Source organism: Rattus norvegicus, chromosome 1 (genome assembly GCF_036323735.1).
Source record: "Rattus norvegicus strain BN/NHsdMcwi chromosome 1, GRCr8, whole genome shotgun sequence".
NCBI lineage: Eukaryota > Metazoa > Chordata > Mammalia > Rodentia > Muridae > Rattus > Rattus norvegicus.
Window position 1 is genome coordinate 211581212 of NC_086019.1, and position 23524 is coordinate 211604735.

A 23524-nucleotide genomic window follows, 5' to 3' on the forward strand; every position below is an offset into this window, starting at 1 on the left:
CAAAAAAAAAATGGTGATAATATATAATTTGCTCATCTAGACACACAAAGCCCTGTACACATCCATCCTTTAAGAATATTCATAACAACCTGTAAAGGTGCAGAGAGGAATCTTATCGTTCACCTCTATGTTCTCCCGGCCGATTCTCTCTCCCCACATACATTTTTACACTTTGGAGATTTTCTTTCACTCTTTGTTTTCAGTTGTGAGGCTGTCCCTTGGCAGCCCTGGAACACAGTGCTTAAGTGATTTAGGGTATGATCCTGTCCATCCCACGGTTCTGTTGATTATATGTATAGATGTCTTTAAGCCTCACAAAGCCAGACTCTTATAGCCTAGGCTCAAGTTCTCAAGTTCAAACCTTGAACTTCCCGTCTTCCTGAATGCTGGAATTATAGACGTGCCTCACCACGCTAGATTTATCCTGTGCTAGCGGATAGTATACAGGGCGTTTGTGAGATCTAGGCAAGCACTGGCCACTGAACTACATACATCCTCTGGTCCCCAGAACCCATAATATTACTGACCATATCGTGAATAACAACAGGGGCCTCAAAGGAGAGATCACACTGTGAAGGCAGGCTCAGGAACCAGTGGGTTGGGTTCAAGTTCAACTCCTATCTGTAACAGCCATCTGTAAGCTTCTTTTTTCTTATCTAAGAAATGGGACAGCACCTACTTCACAGATCTGCCATGGTTAAAGAGATCTGGTTTTTCCTGTGAAAGATAAAAATGGTCGTAGATTCTCATTTTATTCACAACCTAGTGTCCTCTCCCCTCACCACCACCACCGCCCCACCCCGTGGTCCACGTGCCTCGCGTAAATAAGCGAGCGCGCAAGCGCCCGGAATCGGTGCCGATTGGTCGCCCCAGGGTTCCAGGGTTGTAGGGAGACACTCTGTAGCCTCTGAAGGCAGGCTCCGCCTTGGGTCGCTTGATCTGCGAGTTTGTGGGTCAGTGAATCGGGGCGAGCAGCTTCGACCTCGCTATGGCGCTCCTGCTGCAGCTTTTGTGGCTGTTGACGCTGATCGCGACCGTGGTCCTGAGCCCAGTCCCTGCCAAGCCCTGGGCGGATGACGAGCAAGCCTGGAGCCTGTCCTCCCAGGAGCTGCTGGCGCCCGCCCGCTTCGCGCTGGACATGTACAATTACGGCCGTACTGCGGTGACAAGGGCCGTGCTAGGGGCGGTACACGGGCGCGTCCGGCGGGTGAGGACGCGCGGGGAGCGGGAGCGAGGCCTGGGTCCAGGAATGGTGCAAGGACTTTGCCTTAAATTTGGGGTTGATGGCCTGAACGGGGAGGGAAGGACCTATACAGACTAAGACCCAGTAGGGAGGCACAGACGGGCAATGATCTTTTAAGAGGAGCGAGGGGAGATGGCTGTGCCAGCCCCACCTTCTGCTCTGTCCAGGCCGGCCGGGGCTCTCTGTTCTCCCTGGAAGCCACATTAGAGGAGCCACCTTGCAATGATCCCCTGGTGTGCCTGCACCCTGAGACGAAGAAAACAATGGTGAGTGAAGTGGTCGGCTATTGTTGGCCCTAGCTGGCAAGCAATTGGAATGATGGGTTCTGTCGAGTCATCTGTTACCTCTGAGGTACCAGCTAGAGACCAAGATGCTCTGAAAGGGTAGGTGTTTGGGTGCTGGGTGTCTGCTGCTGGCGTCCCCCTCTTTCACCACGTTATGATTGCCTTACACAGCAGCTCTCCTTTGAGGAGCTTCTAGCAACCCTAGTCAGGACCTTGTTCCAAACTGTCCCCAAACTGCCTTCCTTTCCCTCCTTCCCTCCAGCTCTGCAGTTTTGAAGTCCTGGAAGAGCTAAAAGAACACTTGCTGCTGAGGAAGGACTGTAGCCCAGTGAATGCCAAGGTTACAGGTGCTGGGATAGATAGCTCAAGTAGACTGGGATAGCCCAGACCATACCTGACTCAGAATCCAGCCTTGATTACTTCTGTTCCAACCCTATCCAGAGTCTGGGAACGAGACCTTCCGAGCATTCCTTCCAATGTTGGACAAGGATCCCCTGCCCCAGGTGAGGAGCCTGTGTCTAAGAGAGATAATGGCCCCTTACTCCTCTGCTTTGTGCCCCACCCCCTGCCTTTTCTCTCTCTTCCCCCTCACTTCCTCTTCCCGTGGCTACTTCCCTGTCTTGGTCCTCCAGGGTAGAGCTCTCAATTATTGTACTTGGGTCTGGCTGAACTTGTAAGTGAACACCCTTTTGCCTTCCTAGGACTTTTCTGTGAAGATGGCTACACTCTTCAAGGACTTCATGACTACCTATAACCGGACTTACGAATCAAGGGAAGGTAGGCCCCAGCCTTGTCCACATCTGTCCCAGGCAGACTTGGGTTTTTCCTATCATGGCACCTTGATACTGAGGAGATGAAGAACACATGTGATATAAGTTTTTCTCTGCCGGTAAAACGAGGCAAATCAAGCCAGATTGATTATATGAAATGCAGGTTTATTGGGAAGCTGCTCTCTGGTGAGATCACTGACCCCAAGGACTAGGCCATAGGAATCACCATGGGGAGGGGGGTGAGGGAGAAAAAGAGAGAAAGGGCACACACAGAGAGAAGAGAGGAGAGAGTGAGGAGACCAAAATGTCTGGATTATATCAGGATGAGCCTTTGGGGGCAGCCGAGCCTCTGGGGGTAGCCCAGCCCCCGGGCTGGAAAGTTCAGGGTTGGCAACAAGGTATGCCAGGGTAGGGACTGAGGGATGCTGGGAGAACCTGAGGCCAGGACTGCTTTCATATGTAAAATATGCACCCTAGTCCAGGTCCAGGGTCTGAAACCAGACAAAAAGGATCTCATGTCCCTCAAGGACCCCATATCCCTCAGCTCTTCTAGGCAGCCATCTTGCCAAGGAGTGGCCTGTTTCCTTCTTCCCTTTTATCTTCCTAACCAGAAACCATGACTTTCTCTGTTGGATTTCCTCTCTCATGGCCTTTCGGTTACCTCTCCTGGGTAACACCCTTAGGTCTCATTCAGGTTATTGCTTTTATATTCAATAAGTCATTGCTCCAGTTTGAGCCCCCAAAGTTGAGCATGCCTCTCACTTTGTCACTTTGAAGTTTGCTTCCCTCCTGTCTCATTCTACTGGCCCCAGGGATCTATCCTTACAAACAACTTCAGGAACTAAGGCAGTGACTCAGTAAATAAAGCCCTTGCCTTGAAAGTGTGAAGACCTCAGTTCAATCCCCAGAACCCACCAAAGAAGTCCAATATGGTGGGCAGGACTTGTAACCCCAGCAACAGTGAAGAGGGAGAAATAGACTCATCCCAGCTAGCCTAGATTACTTGAGTTCCAAGACAATAAGAGACCATTGTGCTTCAAACAAAAGTGAAAGGCCTCGGGGTTGGGGATTTAGCTCAGTGGTAGAGCGCTTGCCTAACAAGCACAAGGCCCTGGGTTCGGTCCCCAGCTCTGAAAAAAAGAAAAAAGAAAAAAAAAAGTGAAAGGCCTCGAGAAATGACACCAGAGGTTGCTCTGTGGTCTATATACATACACACACACACACACCACATACACCACACTCATACACAACACACAAAGACACACACTCATGCATGCACACACATACACATAGCACACACTCATGCACACACATGTATGCATATAGCAGGGTACGCAAAGGCACACACTCATTTGTGCACACACACTAATTCACACATATACTCATATGCACAATTATTCACACTCACATTCAAACACACTCAAAAGCTTACCCACACTTATCTCTCCTTTTATGATCTGGTTGGGTCCAAGACTCTCTCCTTCTCTTTGGTTCTCAGAAGCCCAGTGGCGCTTGACTGTCTTTGCCAGAAATATGATACGAGCGCAGAAGATTCAGGCCCTGGACCGTGGCACAGCTCAGTATGGGATCACCAAGTTCAGTGACCTCACAGGTGGGGATGGCGATGAAAGCCTGTGCAGAACTTGTGCTCCTCAGGCTCCTGATGAGGACTGGCTTAAAATACTCACTCCCTGCTCCCCTGCCCATCTCTACCTACAGAGGAAGAGTTCCACACCATCTACCTGAATCCCCTCTTACAAAAGGAGTCTGGCGGGAAGATGAGTCTAGCCAAGTCCATAAATGATCTCGCCCCACCTGAATGGGACTGGAGGAAGAAAGGGGCTGTCACTGAAGTGAAGGACCAGGTTGGAATCTCAGAAGTGGGACTAGGAAGGCAGACCTGCCTACATGGGGCCTGAAGATACAGCCTTGACCATGTCCGTTGTCTTGCAGGGCATGTGTGGCTCCTGCTGGGCCTTCTCTGTCACAGGCAACGTGGAGGGCCAGTGGTTCCTGAACCGGGGGACTCTGCTCTCCCTGTCAGAGCAGGGTGAGCTTCCTGTTCTAGTGCCCTTTCCCTGGGGTAGCTCCTACAGAGGGCCCCTTGGAACAAGCCTTCTGTCTCCTAGAGCTTTTGGATTGTGACAAGATGGACAAGGCCTGCATGGGTGGACTGCCCTCCAACGCCTACACAGCCATAAAGAATTTGGGTATGTGTTAACTTGGATAGGAGGGGCAGCAGGTACCACCTCTTTGCAAGAGGTCATGAGAGTCACACAGAACTGGGTCCTGGTCTTTATGCTGACCCTTTCTGTCTGAAGACCTACAGTAAGTCAGTTTCCTCAGAGCCTCAGTTATCTTAGCTATGAGACGGGATATACGATGTCCACTTTGTATGATCATCTCGAGTGGCGACTGACAGTGAATAGATGTAAGATTCTAACGCACGACGAGGACCCAGAGAATCTTGGTGTTTTCAGTTCCTGGAAGTCTGTGTTCTTTTTATTCTGCCAAACTAGATAGCGCCACATCTCTCTCCTGAGGGGAGGTATTAAATTCAGCCATGGGCTGCAGTGGTAGCAGGATGGTGAGCTAAGGGACTGAGGTAGCTTAGAGAGAAGCTGGTCCAGGAACCTTCAAGGTCGTGGGCTACATTAGCAGTAGATTGTCAAGAGCAGGGCAAGCAGCAGAGGGCAAAGGTGCCAGGCAGCCTGAGATAAGGCCCCAGCAAGGAGGCAGAGGCAGGAATGCAGTCCTGTCCGTGTTGATACCGTAGCTTCTTCCCTACACCCTCTCATTACTAGTCTGACGAGACTCCTCAGAGGGGTGCGGGAGCCCTGGGGGGTATGTAAGGAGCATGTGACTTGACGTCATGTCTGTGGGATGCTCGGCAGTCTTCTGTCTGGGAGAACATGAGTAAGTGATAAACAGGAGTCTACTCATTCCCCAGGAGGGCTGGAGACAGAGGATGACTATGGCTACCAGGGCCACGTTCAAGCCTGTAACTTCTCAACACAGATGGCAAAAGTCTACATCAACGATTCAGTGGAGCTGAGCCGGGATGAGAACAGTGAGTGGGGGCCACTGTGGGGGTGTCCAGGTTGATACTGCTGGGCCAAAGTACCATTGGCACTGCCTTCCCCTTCCAGAGATAGCAGCCTGGCTGGCCCAGAAAGGACCGATCTCAGTTGCCATTAATGCCTTCGGCATGCAGGTGAGATCCTGACCTCTCTGTCCCTCCCCACCTCTTGTCTGTGCCTTCCTCACTTCCCCTTAAGCCGGCCTCCTGCTCCCTGTTTTCTTCTCAGTTCTATCGCCATGGGATTGCTCACCCATTCCGGCCCCTCTGCAGCCCTTGGTTCATCGACCACGCTGTGTTGCTGGTGGGCTATGGAAACCGTAAGTTCCACTAGCTTCCTGCTTCCCTTCCATCTACCTCAGGCCCCAGTCAAAGGCTAGATAGCAGCTTCTCAGGGACCTCTGAGGGGGAACAACCCTGTGTTTTGTAGGCAGGAAGGCTGGGGCTGGGGGAGGTTGAAGGGTTATTCCAGAGGCAATTGGATAAGTGCTTTCTCCAAGCCTTATAGGTACATGAACTCTCCATGAGGAAGGGGTGGGCCCTACCGGCTCTTTGCTGTTTTCCTACTTCCTACTACATCATAGGCCCACTGAAGATGTTTGGAGGGTGCAGTGTTTGAATCTCTGAGTGGAGAAGGGCCTCTGACTTCTTGTACTCCATTATTGTCCCTCAGGCTCCAACATTCCTTACTGGGCCATCAAGAACAGCTGGGGCAGGGACTGGGGTGAGGAGGTGAGTTCTGCCTGGTTGGCCCCTGACTCTGCAGCCTCACCCTTACACAAGCCCTCTAACCAAGCCCCACTGTCCTGCAGGGTTACTACTACTTATATCGTGGGTCCGGGGCCTGTGGTGTGAATACCATGGCCAGTTCGGCAGTGGTGAACTGAGAGACTTGCTGGCCTAGGACCTGACATTGACCACAGTGGCCCCTTCCTTAGCCTGACTCATGCTCGGGCCCCTCCTCAGAAGACAGACGGCTGAGGAACAGGCACTTTGTACCTCAGGGTGAGCAGCGGGCCCTGCGCCCTTTCTTCCCTCCTTCTCATGCTTACCTGAAGTTCTCCAGCTGCATCTTTGTTGGACTATGGTAGCTAGGAGGATCCTGAGGTGAAGGAGGCTTTCCCGGAAGCCAACACTAGGGCAAGAACCTTGGGCTACAATATGATACAGGATGAAAGTCTGCTCGTCACGAAACTAGATTTGTCCTCAGCAGGCTCTGTCTTTCTGCTTTGGTGTTCGTCAGCCTGATGCTGTACATCTTCTGGTCCCTTTCCACATCCAGGAAAGTTGTAACCAGCCTTCCCTAAGAGCAATAAAAAGGTAGCCTGCTTCCCTTGTGTGGTGTAAGTGTTTAGCCTCTGAAGGAAAAGATGGGTCTTAGGGACCCCTGGTGGGTCAGGGTGGGGTAGTAGGTCCTGCCAAGTAGCTCCAGGGGTTAGGTTCCCCTTAAGAACAAAAAGCAGGGCTGGAGAGATGGCTCAGTGGGTAAGAGCACTGACTGCTTTTCCAGAGGTCCTGAATTCAATTCCCAGCAACCACATGGTGGCTCACAACCATCGGATCTGATGCCCTCTTCTGGTGTGTCTGAAGACAGTGACAGTGTACTAAAAATATAAAATAAATAAATCTAAAAGTGGGGTTCGGGGATGACTGGAGAGATGGCTCAGAGGTTAAGAGCTTCCAAAGGTCCTGAGTTCAATTCCCAGCAACCACATTGGTGGCTCACAGCCATCTATAATAGGATCTGACGCCCTCTTCTGGTGTGTCTGAAGACAATGACAATGTACTCGAATACACTAAATAAATAAATAAATAAATAAATAAATAAACAAATAAACAAATAAATCTTTAAAAAAGGAGAAGAAGAAGAAGAATCAAAAGCAGATGGGAGAGGCCCACAACCCGATCTTTATTCAGAAATGTGGTTGGTGCTGGATGATTTGAAGCCCTTGCTCTGAGGGACAGTGGAATCCACCACAGGAAGTGCCCTCTCCTCTTCTCCACTAAGAATGTCAGAGGTCACTCTCTCCGTAGAGGGCACTAGAGAAAGCCACGTAGTCCAGGGCCCCGGACGGAGCCCCCGATCCTTTGTAGGGTGCCATCCGACGGATGCAGTACTCAGCCTGCTCGGCTGGGAGCTCCCTCCGCAGCTCTTCTGGGGTAATGTAGTTCTAGAAGAGAGGAGACATTAAGGGCCCATAGCTCTTGGATCATGTCCTAGCCTTCCAGCCCCTCCACTGAGTGAGAGTCACCTTGTCTCCTGCTAGGATTTTGAAGGAGGCTACAACTTGTTCAGCTGTGTCTGTCTCTGCAGTCTCTCGGGTCATGAAGTCAATGAAGGCTTGGAAGGTCACGACCCCAGCTGCATTGGGGTCCACCATGGTCATGATCCGAGCAAACTCCACCTCTCCCTGCAAAGATAGAGGTCAGGCACTGTGTCCATACGTGCTAAAGGCAAGAGGTCTTGCTCCTCATGTCCCTTCCTGGAGATTTTTTTGTACTTGACTTACATCGCCTGGGTGACAAGTTACCCTCTTCTACCCAAGACATCAGTCAGCTTGACTTTAGGGAGTCCTTCATGCTAGGCAGACAGAAGTATGCAGTCTGCCTGTAGCAATCCCTCCTCTTGCTTCCTGGTTCTGATACTTTATAACTTAGCATTGTTTCTTAGAGGGGAAAAATGGTCCAAGTGAAGACCTTGAAGTCACATAGGACAAGTTAATTTACCTCTCAGTGTCTTTGATAGCCTTTTTTTATGGGTGTGATAAGCAGAGAAGATAGTTTGTATTTAGAGGGGGCTGGGCAGAAGGAAGGGATCTGATGATACTTTTTTTTTTTTTTTGGTTCTTTTTTTCGGAGCTGGGGACTGAACCCAGGGCCTTGCGCTTCCTAGGTAAGTGCTCTACCACTGAGCTAAATCCCCACCCCCTGATGATACTTTTGACGTGGTCACCGGACTCACCAGATCATAGCCCATGGAGATGAGGCAAGCTCGGAAATCATCAGGTTCCATCATCCCATTCCGCTTCTGTTGACAGCAAACAGATATCAGGCTTGGTCTCCAAATTCCACCAGTCCCCAAGTCTCTTAGCCCACAGGGCTTAGCCCCCACTGACCCGGTCAAAGTGGTTGAAAGATGCCCGGAACTCGTTGAGCTGTTCCTGGCTCAGGCCCTTGGCATCTCGGGTCAGTACCTGGTTCTCCACCTCATTGATGGTGCGGGCAATGGAGGTGAGCAGCTGCTCCCAGCCCACACGGATGTGCTAGGAATCGAGAGGGCAGTCAGTGAATGGCCAGGCCTTGGTTCTTACTCCAGTTCTACTCCTTTTTCTGTTTGTTTGGAGACAGGATCTCTATGTAGCCCTGGCAGGCCTGGAACTCTCTCTGTAGATTAGACTGGCCTCAAAGTCATGGAGATCCACCTGCCTTTACCTCCCAAATGCCGTGATTAAAGACATGGACCACTGTACCTGGCTGTCTAGTTAACTGTACTCTTAATCTACTATGTGGCATTGGGCAAATCCTTCCCCTTATTGGACCTCTTAAACCTACCTCAATGTTCACTTAAGTGACTGTAAGCATCCCTTTCTATCTTAAAATTTGATTAAGTATTGGTTGGCCAGCTTGGCCAATCCTGAGTTTAGACTGCTTTGTTACTTTGAACAGGTCTCTTTTCTCCCTCCTTCCCTCCTTGCATCATAAAGCCCAAGCTGACCTTGAACTTCCTACACAGCTGGGAATGACCTGATCCTGGAGCATCTCAAGTGATGGCATAAGAGATGTGCATCACCACACCTAGCCCAGACAAGTCACTTTCTATTGCAGGATAGCCAAATTGCCATTGTAACATGGTAACATTGGGACACTGTAACATTGGGACATTGTAACATTGGGACATTGTAACATTGGGACATTGTAAAAGATGGCCAGACTGATTTGGTTACCCTCCTGGGACAGACAGGCTCTATCCAGCTGTGATCGGGTCAGCCTTCCCTTCCCTTTCTCCCAAGGGTGAGACCCCACCTCCATGCTGTAGACCGTGTGCTTGTTGTCAAAGACTAGGCCCTCCTGCAGCAGCTGGTGGTCACCCTCCAGCCGGTCGATGTTGCTCTTGTAATTGATGATGTTCTGCTCCTGCTGTCGCAGACCTGCCATCTGCTCCTCCAGAGAGCCAGCCAGCCCAGCTGCCAGCCGCCCTACTTCCTGCAAGGGTACCCAGGCAGGATAAGAACTCACAACTCCCAGTGGGCTCACCCCAATCCCTGAGTTGGCCTAGCTCTCCAAGCCCTTACCTCCACCTTTCCCTGGATCCAGGGTCCTATGGCATTGGCCTGGGCTGCAAACTGTCGCCGGAGCCTCTCATTCACCTGCTGCCGGGCCAGCTCCTCCTGCAGTGTCTGGTCACGGCTGGGTACCAGCTTTCTGACCTGGGAAGGAGAAGTGGTCATACCAAAGCCAACCGTGGGGGCCAGGAGATGGTGCTGCGGCAAAATAGCCTTCAGACCCTCAAACCTCAGTTATTGTTCTCATGAGCCAAAATGGGATGTGTGGATAGAACTCTGAGGCAAATGGCTCCAGGTTCCTCATCTGTAAAATGGGGCCCATGACATAGAGGTCGGCTGGTGGGTGGTATGCAAACAATGCTCTATATGTTTGTCAGTCTTGACAGAGGAATAATGTTGGAGGCTTATCCGAGGCCACATGGACTCTGTGGCGGGCCCCAGATGGATGGAGGTGGGCTTTGTTCCCCATATTTTGGGACGTCAGAGACCTCACTGATTCAAGTGTGCGAGAACAAGTGGGGAGCCACACGAGGCAGCTATTAGCACTCACCGTGTCCCACTTATTGTTGATGTCCTGCGAGCTGAGGGTGATGTAGGGGTTGCCAGACTTTGGCCGCAGTCCATACGTCTGACAGATCTTCTGAATCTCTCCTTGAATGCCCAGGATGGCACCTCGCTCTCGATCCGCCTCAGGCAACGTTGCCTTGAACTGTTCATGTGCTGTTAGCAGGCTCTAGGGAAAACAGGAAGAATCAGTCAGAACACCCATTTATCCCAGGCAACAGAGGGGGCAGAACAGAGAGCTAGGACACCTAGTAGTTGGTTCAGGACTGGTCCAAAAGCCTATGCCTCCTGCCTCGCACCCAGCACTCTATAACTGGGCTGTTTGGTTTGGGTTTTTTTTTGTTTGTTTTTTGTTGTTTTTTTTTTCCTACTTCCTACTTGTATTATCCAGGAACCCAAAGGTTTGGCCGATGGGATGTGAGTGAGACCAGTTTTCCTCTCATCACATCCAGTGCCTTTCCCCCCTTTAATGCCTTCACTGACCTGCGTCTCTTCTACAGAGTGCACTAGCCACACATCCTGCAGGTCCTCAATAGCCCCATCCAGCCAGTTGTTGAAGGGCGCTGCCCGCCGAGCAAACTCCAGCTGCAGCTGGTCAATGGTTTCCAGGAGCTTCTCCATTCTCTAGAGGCCAGAGGGATCATAGATCAGATCCTTTCCAGCTTGCTGGCCTCATCACCCTGCCCTCAGTTCCCTGGCCCTCCTGCCCACCTCTAGTGCATCCCTCCTCTTCTGGGTCAGTGTACCCAAGTTATCCCACTGGTCGCAGATGGCTTGGCAGCGGCTATTCACCGAGGCTGCCTCATGGTAGTCCAGCTCACTGATAGGCAAAAGGGGAATGAGTGTAGAGGCAGACCCTGGTGGAACCCAAGGCAAGGTGAGGGTGCAGGAGTGCCACCAGAACACGGGTGGGGCATGGGGCAGAGGAGCTATTCTTCCAGGGGTCTCTGTGTTGCTTCAGGAAGACTGGCACCCAGGACCCTCAGCTCTAGTCCCTGATAGTGTCCCGATGTGGCTCCTGGTATTACAGAAGCAGGATTGTGGGAGAAGGGAAACTTGAGGTTGTGGATGGTGAAGCCAAGGCTGACTGGGGTGATGGGCTAATATCCTGAGGTGAAGGGGTTTCCTGGTTGTGGGGGGGCAGGTCTTCACATGGAGTGGGACAGATGAGTGCCAATGGATAACTGTAAAGGCAGCAAAGTGGGTAAGGAGCTGGGGATGGCCTTTTCAGGAAGGGCGTAAGCAAGTAAGGGTGTGAGAGGAAACAGGATGCAATCACTTGTTTACCAAGGGTCTGACAGAGAAGGGCGGGGCTCAATGAGGAGGGGCTGGGGCAGGGTCTCTGGCCACGCCTACTTGAGTTCCTGGGCCAGGGCTGCAATGTGTTCCACCCGGTCTTGATGTGCAGCCAAGTCGCTCTCAAAGGCCTCATGACGTCGCAAGAGCGCACGCACCTCCTGCAGCGAAGCTGACTCGTAGTCATGCTGGTTTAACATTTCCTCTTTGCCTGCTCCGGAAGAAAGCAGGGTTTTGCCACCCAGAGGCCGCCACAGCTGGAGTGTTAGGTTACCCTGAGATGCCAGCCTGATCTTTGGCTTTGCTTACTGATGATGTCAGTGTTCCCTGACCCAGCACCAGCTAGGATGACCTTTGCTACAAGGAATTTTTGATATTGCCCCCCACCCCCATTATTAGTTTTTGGTTTGTTATTTACATTGTGGTTTGGTTGGCTGCTTGGTTTGAGATGGGTCTCTCTATGTAGTCCTGGAGAACTGGAGCTTGCTATTTTAACCAGGCTGACCTTGAACTCAGAGATCTGCCAGCCTCTGCCATACCATCACCACCCTGCCTATGTGGACCCCTCAATCTTTTGACCTGGCTTCATTTGCACACCAGCACCTGGCACAGTGCCTGACAGACAACTTGGTGGATGGCAGACCCTCATGTATGAATGAATGATAAATGTAAAAGCATTTGTGTGTGAAATTGCTTTATAAGTAAATGATAAATGATAAGTATAATTTTACAAATAGAGAGCATCATCCTCATCCAACAGTGGTAGGAATACCTCATTAGAGGCCTGCCTTCCTTACAGGAGGTGACAGGTAGAAATATTCAGAGATTGCCCCAGGGTCACCTAAGCTGTAAGTTTCAAAAATTCTTTTTTTATTTGTTTGTTTTTGAGCAGGTTCTCTCTACTGGCTGTCCTGGAACTCACTATATAGACCAGGCTGGCCTCAAACTCAAAGATCTGCCTCTTTTTCCCCATGCTGGGGTTATCTGAGTATGCCACCATAACTTAAGAAATTATTTTTTTTTCTTTTTTTTCCGGAGCTGGGGACTGAACCCAGGGCCTTGCGCTCGCTAGGCAAGCGCTCTACCGCTGAGCTAAATCCCCAACCCCTAAGAAATTCTTACAAAAATATCCAAACTAGGGCTGGAGAGATGATGGCTCAGTGGTTAAGAACACTGACTGCTCTTCCAGAGGTCCTGAGTCAATTCCCAGCCACCACATGGTGTCTCACATCCATCTGTAATGAGATCTGATGCCCTCTTCTGGTGTGTCTGAAGACAGCTACAGTGTACTCATATACATTAAATGAATAAATAAGTCTTTTTTTTAATGTCCAAACTATTGTTATTCACTATGCCATAATCCATCATGAATGCTTGTTCATGTTTTTTTTTTTTTTTTTTTTTCCGGAGCTGGGGACCGAACCCAGGGCCTTGCGCTTCCTAGGTAAGCGCTCTACCACTGAGCTAAATCCCCAGCCCCTGTTCATGTATTTTAATAGAACAGATTGGTTTTTAAGGAGCCATTCTTGGGCTGGAGAGATGGCTCAGCGGTTAAGAGCACTGACTGCTTTTCCAGAGGTCCTGAGTTCAATTCCCAGACACATGGTGGCTCACAACCATCTGTAATGGGATCTGATGCCCTCTTCTGGTGTGTCTGAAGACAGCTACAGTGTACTCATAAATAAAATAAAATAAATCTTTTTAAAAAAGGAGTCATTCTTTTTATTTTTATGTGTATGAATGTTTTGTCTACACACACACACACACACACACACGCACACACACATACACGTGTGCAATAGGTACATGTCTGGTGCATAAGGAGACTAGAGGAGTTTCTGGATGCCCTGGAACTAGAGTTACAGGTGGCTGTGAGTGACCATCTAGGTGCTGGGAATTGAATCCAGGTCTTTTGCAAGAGCAGTCAAATCTCTTAACTACTGAGCCATTTTTCCAGCCCCAAGGACTCATTCTTTTGTAGGACTGAAATCTCTGACAGGCTTCCGAGTGGGTGATGGAGAATGATATATATGTCTCATAAAGTATTCTGTATCAATAGACTTGGAATATGACGGTGATGTTGAGATTGGGGACAGGCTTATCTTTGGACACCTATTTCGTATACAGAAGCTAAGTGACAAATTAGTAGAGAGGAGTACAGAGGACCAGAGCCTGTGCAGAGGGAGGTTAAGTTTATAGATAACAAAAACTAGTCCCGGGGGATTTAGCTCAGTGGTAGAGCACTTACCTAGGAAGCGCAAGGCCCTGGGTTCGGTCCCCAGCTCCAAAAAAAAGAACCAAAAAAAAAAAAAAAAAAAAAAAAAAAAAAAAAAACTAGTCCCAAGAGGAGCCCAGATTGCATAGCAGCAAGTCAGGATGGAATGAAAAATCTGATTTCCAGCCAGGTTCGGTAGCTCATGTCTTTAGTCCCAGCACTTAAGAGGCAGAAACAGGTGAATCTCTGCGTGGTCTACATAGTGAATCCCAAGTAGTCAGCACTAACTCTATAGCAGGACAATTTCTGAAGTGGGGGTAGGGGGAGAGAAATTTGTGTCCAGTTCCCTGCAGAGCATCTGCTTATGTCCTGAACATTTTGTCCCAGGAAAGAGTCTAGCTCCATGAAATAAACCTACCCCGGGTCCAAGCTTCATGCAGGGAAGCCTTCTGCTGGAACTTCTCAGCCAGGTGCTGAAGCCTCTGCAGACGCCTGATCTCTGAAAGCAGCCAGTCCTCATAGCCCTTCTCCACCTGCTCCAGTCCCCGCCACGCATTGGCTATGTCCTGTGTGGAAAACAAAGATGGCCTCCATCATGGTTCACCCATTATACAGATGAGGATCAAGAACCCAAGGTCACCCAGGACATATGGGCAAAGCTAGAACATCATCACGCCTAGCCTAGCTCACCGAAACCAGCTTGCCCTCTGAGGGCATGAAAGCAGGTCGGTGGCTCAGGCGCAGCTTGGTCTGCAGCGTGTTGAAGTTGATCTCCAGCTGGCACTTCTCCTGCACACGGGGAGGCTTGTGCAGGCGCCTGTAGTCGCGGAAGTCCTCCAGCTTGCGCTGCATGGCACTCATGCTGGGTTCACCCACTCGGTTCTCTAGCCATGGGACAGTGCGGCGGATCCACTCCAACAGCTGCCAGGATCAGAGCAAGGCAGAGAGTTCTGAGCTGACCTTCACACCTGGCCGGCCCAGCTCCACTCCACATATAGACTGTGGCCAGAGGGTCAGGCCTCAAATACATGGAGGGGACTTTCAAAACTGGGGAGCACAGAACAGGGTAGTCTGTCCTTACTAGTCAGAGAAAGAACAGGATACGTGTGTGTGTGCGTGTGTGTGTGTGTGTGTGTGTGTGTGTGTGTGGTGGGTTAAGAGGTGTGGAGATTGAGTCTAGGGTCTCCCATAGTCTAGACAAGCACTCTACTCCTGAGCCACATTCCAGTTCCAGGCAATCTCTGAGTCCAGGGGCCAACATGTGGCTGTGTAAATACAAGGGGAGGAATCTGGGAGTGAATGAGCAATGACCGGGTGAGTTTGGTTGACAGAAGGGCAGGAGATGGTGGGGAGGCAGGGCCAGAGAGAAGCTGGAAGGAGACTCTTAGACTCACGGCAGAGGTTGGTTAGAAGAATTGGGAGGGTCAGCGGGGATAGATGAGGAGCACAGTAGGAAGGGCCTCTCTGGCCCTAGCCTCACCTCACTAGCCAGTTTCTCATACTCCTCCATCAGCTTCTCGTTTTCCTGGTTCACAGCTAAGACCTTGCAGATCCTGTTGGCAGCAGTCTCTGCCTGTAGTGGAGACAGCAAGGGGGCTTAGGTCAGCTACCCCAGACACACCATCCTTCCTCCCTCTGCAAAGTCCTTAAAAACCTGGCCCATGTACACATCAAGGACAGGTAAGTACATCTTTAAGGTAAGAGGAAGCTCTCAGGACAAAGGTTCCCTGAAAATCCATGGTCTACAACTGAGACAGTGGCCCTCCCTCCCAGTTATATACCTTGGCACCTCCAAATGTTGGGCTAACACCGAGGTTGGGCCACTGGGCCCTACCTAAACAGCAAGGCACTCAGTGGGGCAGCAGTGAGGCCCTCCTTTACCTGCTCAGCCCCAGCAAATGCATGGTAGAAGCAGGAAACATAGGTCATGATGGCTTTCTCATCTGGTTTGGGGGTGTTCACAATATCTGGGGGAAGACAGCAAAGTGGCGTTTATTTGTTTGTTCATTTGTTTGTTTTGAGGCACTGGGAATCAAACCCAGGGCTTTTCTCATGATAGTAAGTGTTCTGCCACTTAGCTACATCCCCAACTCTTCTCTTCTAATGTGTATGTTGACCAAACCCAGAGTGGGGAATGAACTCAAGACTCTCCCCTCCATGCAGAGAAGACCCTCAGAATGACAGAATGATGGAAAGCCCTCTAAGATCACCCCAGGGCCTGGTGTGAGACCATGCGGGAGTGTGCAGCCGCTGAGCCCCTCATGAAGAATCAGTGCACAGTGCCTGGTGCTCCCAGTCAGTCTATAACTGAGTCTCTCTGCCTTTTCCCTAAGTCTTATGATTTCCTTGGGGGTGGGGTGGAGGCTGAAAGCAGCTCTCTGTGGTACACAGGCATCTAGTGTACCATCAGCAATTACTCAGAAAATATAGCTGCTTCGTTGACTGAGCATTGCATGGGCCCAGGGTCCACAGGCAGAATGTGCCCCAGAGAAGCTTCCAGTCATGGGAACCAATATTGTCCTGGATAATCAGGGGGCTTGGATATGAGACAGAGCAGATCTATCCCATAGAGGAAAGCCAGGAGAGGGTGGGCAGGAGGAGTGTAGTGGAAAGCTCATGGAGAAGAGGAATGATGGCATGAAACATTGGAGTACATGTCTATAATTACAGCACTTGGGTGTGGTGGAGGCAGTACAGGCAGGAGTTCAAGGCCAGCCTGAGCTACATGAGGTTCTGTCTTAAGAAACATAGGATCTTGAAAAGAAGGCTCGGGATAGAGTCAGAGGTGGGAGGAGTAAATATCACAGGAGGAGGGGGCTGCAGAGCACTGTGCCGAGGCGGGACTGGGTCAAGTGAGTTCTGAACGCTGCTCTCATTCATTGACCTACCTTCTGCATCCAGCATCTTAGGGATGTCCAGGTATTTCTCTGCCACCTCAAAGGCAGTGTTCAGGTTTCCAATGGGGTCATCCTAGATAGGCATGAGGCAGAAAGGTGAAAGGTCAGCGGAAGGCAGAGACTTTAGAGTTGGCTCTGTGAGTTATGGAGGCCCACCTTGCGAAGCTTGGCATAGTCAATGAGATCTGGCCGGTGGCGGTGGATGAGAGCACAGAGGGCCAGGCCATCCTTCCAGCTGGACAGAGAAAAAGGGTTGTCAGACTCCAGTTCAGGCTGAGGCCATGCCCCACCCTCAGCCTAGAAGCACTCCCGCAGGACAGCTTTTTCTGTGAGACCCAGTCAAGTGCAAATTCCTTTGCCCACCCCCACCTCGCCCCGGTCGGCTTCTCCCAGCTCCTCATGACCCTGTCCCATTCCTAGGGCTCAAATCAGAACAATTTCTAGATGTGTAGGGTCTCCACGTCTTTTCTGGCTGAAATATATTTCCAAGGATGTCACAACTGCTCCTTGTCCTGGAAGTATTCTGCAACCCCCTAGTTCTTTCTCATTCACTTCAAGATACCCTGAGTCCTCGTTTCAGAAGCTGTTCCAAGAACTGAACCAGAGCCCCTCCAACTGCTGAGCTTTGGGATGAGGCCAGCCTGCCCCTCACAGACCAGGGCTGCTCACTGTTCCCCCTTGAGGCCATCGAACAGACCTGGTATGGAAGTTCTGTACGTTGACATTGCGGTATGGTGCTGTTTTCCGCTGACACCAGAGAAGCAAGCCTTCTTTGGCTGAGGTCTCTGGGTGGCAAAGGGGCAGAAGTGTTAGCTGGGAAAGCAGAAAAGGGTCTCATCCGGCCCCCTCCACATGGCTCCTCTTCTCACCTTCTACAGAGATGTCCTGAATGGCAAAGCGGAGGATGATGGTCCAGATCATGCCCAGGGTCATCTTCAGGTTCCCGTCAACAATTTCTGCCAGGGAGAGGGGTCAGGGTTGGACTCCAGGCCTTTGTGTCCAGCCTCAGCCTCCCGACCCTTGTGTCCCACCCAAGACCTGGTAGCTCGTAAGTAAATACCTAAGACGCACACAGCGGTCAGTGAGTGTTAGTTTAGAATTATTTCTTGGACCTCCTAGGTACCAGGTGCTGGGCTAGCATTTTGGGTACATTTGCTTCTGACAGTCAGGAATAATTGTCTCCACTGGTCTTGTATAGAGAAGGAACCCCTTGACTCCTCTGAGTCTTTGTCAAGACCACTCTTGTCCCCTCCTCACCTTCAGCACCGATGGACACTAGCTTAACTCCTTTGCTGGCAATGAAGTCCAGGGCTTTGTTGACATTGGCGATTTTGTGGAAGCGCATCTTGCCTTTGTCTGGCCTGGGCAGCCTCTCTCCTGAGAATATAAGGAGTGGGCAAGGGTCAAAGGTCATGAGAGGAAGCCTGGGATATGTACCTCAGTAGTAGAGTGTTTGTCTAGCCTGACTGCAGCTCTGAATTTGATTCTTAGCAATAAATAAATAATAAATTAAAATTTAAAACTTAAAAATGCTGTTCCCAAGCTCTCCCTTCTCCAATACAAGTCCCTTCTGGCTGCCACCATTCCCATAGGTCTCCAGATTTCCCTGACCACTGCTGTACGCCCTCACCAGAAATGACCTCCAGGAGCAGCATGAGCTTCAGGCCATTGCGGAAGTCCTCTTCAATGTTCTCGATCTGTGTGCCTGCCTTGCGCAGATGGGAGTTGCACCATGCAGTGAAGGTCTGGGGACAGAGGACAGTGATTGGACTGGAGGACTAGGGACAGGGATGCCTGTGACTGGGTCTGGCACATACAGACCTAGCTGCTCTGTTAGGAGAGGTCTGAGAATCCAAGGCCCTGAATATAAATCCTGGTTTGGCCACTGACTTCTGTGTATCCTCTACTCCTTTCCTACCTAGAGTTTTAGTTCTCTTGACAGAAGAGAAATGGCCCTGGAGCATCTGTGGGTACCATTTTGGATTTGGGACCTCCCTGTATCAGCACTCCAGCTTTATCTAGTCTTAATCACTGGAGATGGGACTAGGAAACATTAACACACTTCCAAGTGTGGAGTTCCCTGAGGTCCAAGCAGCCTAGAGATATGCTCTCTACACTGAGAGATCCTCAAGGGAAGCACATCTGGATGAGAAGTGGCAATCACCTGCTGGGGAGACTCTGGACAGAAAGGCACTGCACCGCTGATCAACAGTCTGTTGCTTCAGAACGATCCATTAAGCACCTCAATATCCCCACAGGGTCTCACAGCAGTGACCTGTTGATGCCTGTCAGGTACTGCAATCCACATGATCCCCTTCCCTACAGCCTCAGCTTCCACCTGAGACAAGAGGATTGGGGTACGGCTGTGTCTGTTGGGAATGGGGGAGTTCTGTGACTACACACAACACTTGCCAACCTCCCAGGTCTTCAACCCTGAGCACTACTACTGGTTTTGGATCCTTGATGGAGTCCACATCTGGACCCCAATCCCAGCTGCCATCCCTCTCCATGATCTAAGGCCAGCCCTTGACCTCTCTGTCCCTAGCTTTCCATACTCATCCAAATGAGGGGCAGGGAGTCAGACTCTATGTCTCTGGTCATTCTTCCTCTGACCTGGAAGGATCCTGGAATTCAGATCATTCCTTCCACCACAAAACAGAGGCTCCTAAGAGGTAGCCTCGAAGCCAATTGGAATTCTCTCCTCAGCCAGATTTCCAGGTGTGCTGGGATCTGGAGTAGAAGAGGATGCTATAAATACCAGATGCTATAAATACCAGATAGCTGTCATAGCTAAGAGAACTTGATGAGCTTCTGTCACAAGGGGGTGGGGTATAAGTGGGTTCTCAGTCAATAGGGACCAAGCACAGAGATTGCATTCATATTACCACAGTTGCTTCAGATACTGGAGTCTGGATGCCCCGAGACTACAATTGGTGGGGGGTAGGCAACTTGGTGAGGGGGGTGGAAAAGGAGAGGTTTTTGTTTTTGTTTTTGTTTTTGTTTTTGTTTTTGTTTTTGTTTAAGACGGAGACTTATGTATCCCAGGGTTTCGTGTAGCTAGTGGTGACAATGAACTTCTGACCCTTCTGTCTCCATCTCCAGAGTCCTGGGATTACAGACATGCACCACCACCACACCCAGTTTATTTGCTGCTAGGGATCCAAGCTAGGTCTTCACTCACGCTAAACTAAGTCAAAACTTTATTAGCAACTGAGCTGCATCCTCAGTGCCAAGTGTGAGCTTCAATACGATGTAGCCCTGCCCTGAAGGAGTCCACAGCCAATCAGAGTCATGCTGGTCTCTGAGGTATACTGACAGAAACATGCAGAGGAGTGTGGGGTGGAGCAGGACTGTTTCAACTAGGCAGAACTTTCTCGATGTCGGCTAGTGTTCGATCAGAGCAGTGATGGAAGAGCAGGAGCTTGTACGGGATCGGGAAGGACAGACAAGGGCGGGCATGCCAGGCAGGGGCAGACGCAAGGGGAAATGTGCAGTGAGAAACGGTTGTTCTGTTTATGGGACTGCACTGTGGCACTGCTGGAATGAAGCTGGGGTTGTTGGGCTATCGGTGGCGAGAGACAGACCGGAGGGGTGGAAGGGGCCAGGTCATGCCTGATCCTGGGTGCTAAGCCAGGGAGTTTGAATTTGATCCTGAGAGCTACAGAGGGTTGGCAAAGCTTCGGGCAAGAGGGAGGCATCAGAACTTAATTAATTATTTTTGAGACAAGCTTCTCCATGGAGCCCTGGCTACCCTGGAACTCATTGTGTGGAACAGGTCAATTGACAGAGATCTGCCTGCCTCTGTCTCCCAAATGTAGTCTAGAACATTTAAAGGCTCACTCTGGTTGCAGAGCAGGGACGATGGTTGTCAGAACAGAAGGGAAAAATGAGAAGATGGGATGGATACAAGGCATAGAGAGGGATGGGGGTGGGAACGAGGAGGTGGGGGTTGCATTTGTATCATTCTGATTCCAGACTTCTTATGGCCTATTTATGGGGCTTGAGCAGTGGAAAGATTGCCCAGATTGGATTCCCAGCTCCCATGTCAGGAGGCTTATAACTGCTTGTAACTCCAACTCTGGAGATCTGACACCCTCTTCTGGTCTCCATGGACTGCCATGTACATACACATAAGTACAAATAAATCTTCAGTGGGAATTCTGACATGTAGCTGGGTTGGCGGACTGGCTGTCTAGTACACTAGAAGCCCTGGCTTGGCTCCCATCATCACTTAAAACCTGATGTGGTAGTGCATATCTGCACCCTCCACTTAGAAAGTGGAGAAAGGGCTGGAGAGATTGCTCAGTGACTAAGAAGACGTGTTGCTCTTGCAGAAGACCCAGGTTCGATTCCCAGCATCAATTACCACCTATAACTCCAGGGCCAGGGAATCTGATACCCTATTCTGAGCTCCTCAGGCACCAAACATGGATGTAACACACATGCATATATGCAGGCAAAACACACATAAAATAAAATCAGTAAATCTCATAAAAATTTTTTTTAAAAAGAGGAAGCTGAGGATCAGAAGTTTAAGGTCATCCTTGGTTACATGGCAAACTCAAGAACATCTTGGGGTACGTGAGACCTTAAAAAAGCCTAGAAATGCTTATGAACCACTTTTTTACTACTGTCAGCTGAAGAGGACTCAGGTATCAGGGGAGAACAGAGTGTTCCAAAGCTGGAAATCATAGCTATTGGGGTCACCGGTGAATGAGGAAGTGTGCAGGAGCAGGAATGGATGGGGCAGGGGGGTACCTGCTGTACGGCAAAGGTGTTACAGGTGTGAGATAATGTGGAACTAGGAAGAAAAACCCACCCATCCATCCACAGGGCACGTTAACTGGCTTTCACAGCATCTACCCCGTTCTATTGATGGATTAATGGTGGACTTGGGTTAGTGGTGGACATTGTTGATGGACGTGGATGGCTAGAAACTGGCATGAAAGGATGGTTCTGATGTTTTAAATGACAAAGGCAAGAATAAGACTGACAGATGTCATGGTAAGAACACACAGACTTTGATCTGGGAGAGGAATGGATGGCTGGGCGTAGGACAAGGGTTGTTGAGGAGCCAATGGCAGCTGGAGCCAGGGGCAGGGATGACATCACCCGAGGGATTGCAGAAACTCAGGACTACAGCCATGCTGGGAGACAGGTGCAGGGGGAGGAGGGAGGGGGATGGGAGAGGGGGATGGGGGAGGGTGGATCATCCCAGGCCTATTTCCATTCAGCTCAGGCTTCTCATTGCTACCGCTACAGTCAGCTCCTGTCATCTAACACAGCGGAAATGATCTGATTGTAAATCCTGGGGGGGGGGGGGTCCTCAGGTCCTGCAAAGTCCTCTACTTTCCTGAAAGCACGCACGGTTGGCAGAAGGCAAGTCCAATGGGTTCATGATACCCACCCTAAGCCTGGCCTGCAGGTCCTTAAAAGTTCCTCAGTTCAGATGGACTAATTTTCTCTTCAGGCATCCCAGGTGTCCTACTCCCTCAGTCGGGGAGCTAGGGGTGAAAATAATCCAGGGAAGGAGGGGGGCAGTGCCCTACAAGGCTGGGCCTGGGCAACAGCTGCCCACATGGCCCTTTTGAGCTCCTACAGAGGCGCTGCCTCAGCACAAGTGTCCATGTGGGAGCCTGGGTTAAGTTACTGGTAAGGGGACCCGGGGCTCCCCTCCTCCTGACCTTCTGGCCTTTTCAGCAGACTCAGGGCTTCTAAGACCGGGAGGGGTATCTTGGGAAAGAGTGGGGTGGGGCAAGGAACAAAAACCCTTGGATGGGGGCATTCTTTTCTTCCTCACAGTATATAACAGGCTGCTCTAGCTCTGCCCTTTTCTGGGCCTCAGTTTCCTCAGTTGTCTGTCAAGCCAGTAGAGGGACTGTGGGCCTCACCCTGAGCAGAAGACATAGTAAAGGACAGGAAAGAATATAGATGGTTCTTCTCTCCTATACCCCAAATCCACTGGTTGTGTGTCTGGCATGTTCTCCTCAGGATGGGGTCTAGGGATACTTAACTGGAGAAAAGGGTGGGTGTGTAGAGGAGCATAACTTCCTGAGAAGCCCTCGCCTCCCACCCAAGAACAAGTTAGGTCTCTTGGACCTTGTCCAACACCCACTTTCACCAGCATAAGAGGGGCAAGAGGCTTAAAGGAGTCCTGGCATCACTGAGGGACTTCCCAGTGTCCTTGACATCCTAAATCCCCCATGAGAACTTTCAGCCTTTCTTCTAATCTTTGAGGACAGCAGATAGCTGCCTGTTTGGGGAGTTGTAGTTTAGATTACATGAAGGTTCTGTTCTTGATCTGCCCAGATGCCCGGGAAGAACTACCTGCCCTCCCAGCCTCAGTTTTTGCCTTTGGGAATTGGGTGAGCACTCACTTTCCGCTGCTGTTTCTCCCAGGCAGGATCCAACAGCAAGTCGCGGTCCCAGTCTTCCTCCTGTTCCATGTACTCACCGCCCCCGCCACCAGAGAAGGGCCCCTCCCCGGCCCCCAGACCCTCGGGCTGCATAACCATCATCATCTTGCTCAGGCTCTTGGCTCGGCTCTGCTCCACTGGGCGAGCTCCTGCACGCTCAGGCTGGGTTAAGTACTGCCCGGTTCAGCCCCAGATCGGGTTCATACTAAATATGGGGGAGGTGGGTGGGACCAGATAGGGGGCGAGGGAGGTTGGGTCTGGACCAGAGAAGAGATTGAAAGATTGCGGAATCGCGGGGGATGCTGGGGTGACTACTGGCCTAGATAGCAGGTTCGCATTTCAGCTCTGTTGTTAGCTTGCTGTGTGGTCCTGGGACAGTCGTGGACTTTGTCTGTTTCCTCATCTAGAAAGTGGAGTCTAAGTGGTGGCTGCAGGCCATCCTAAAGGCTGCCCCTTGGACCTGAGTTTGTCCCTTTT

General features: G+C 50.6%; 2 protein-coding genes across 2 annotated transcripts; one reads left to right on the top strand and one right to left on the bottom strand.

Annotated features, from left to right (window-relative positions):
* Nucleotides 1–957: 957 nt before the first annotated feature.
* Nucleotides 958–6706, top strand: Ctsf (cathepsin F). Its single transcript, NM_001034110.1, has 14 exons — nucleotides 958–1207; nucleotides 1411–1509; nucleotides 1790–1874; nucleotides 1969–2030; nucleotides 2229–2304; nucleotides 3796–3909; nucleotides 4017–4162; nucleotides 4251–4347; nucleotides 4427–4507; nucleotides 5248–5367; nucleotides 5447–5511; nucleotides 5606–5696; nucleotides 6050–6108; nucleotides 6189–6706. The coding sequence occupies exons 1-14, from the start codon at nucleotides 989–991 to the stop codon at nucleotides 6261–6263; spliced, it is 1389 nt and encodes a 462-aa protein (NP_001029282.1). The 5' UTR covers nucleotides 958–988; the 3' UTR covers nucleotides 6264–6706.
* Nucleotides 6707–7261: 555 nt separating this feature from the next.
* Actn3 (actinin alpha 3) lies at nucleotides 7262–23190 on the bottom strand. The gene is made up of 21 exons (NM_133424.2): nucleotides 23009–23190; nucleotides 18262–18376; nucleotides 17889–18008; nucleotides 17501–17587; nucleotides 17329–17416; nucleotides 16788–16866; nucleotides 16623–16704; nucleotides 15616–15701; nucleotides 15215–15307; nucleotides 14425–14655; nucleotides 14153–14300; nucleotides 11580–11730; nucleotides 10935–11043; nucleotides 10707–10847; nucleotides 10210–10392; nucleotides 9669–9803; nucleotides 9400–9579; nucleotides 8493–8639; nucleotides 8339–8404; nucleotides 7629–7787; nucleotides 7262–7547 (listed from the first exon to the last, which is right to left on the bottom strand). The coding sequence occupies exons 1-21, from the start codon at nucleotides 23150–23152 to the stop codon at nucleotides 7389–7391; spliced, it is 2703 nt and encodes a 900-aa protein (NP_596915.1). The 5' UTR covers nucleotides 23153–23190; the 3' UTR covers nucleotides 7262–7388.
* Nucleotides 23191–23524: the final 334 nt, after the last annotated feature.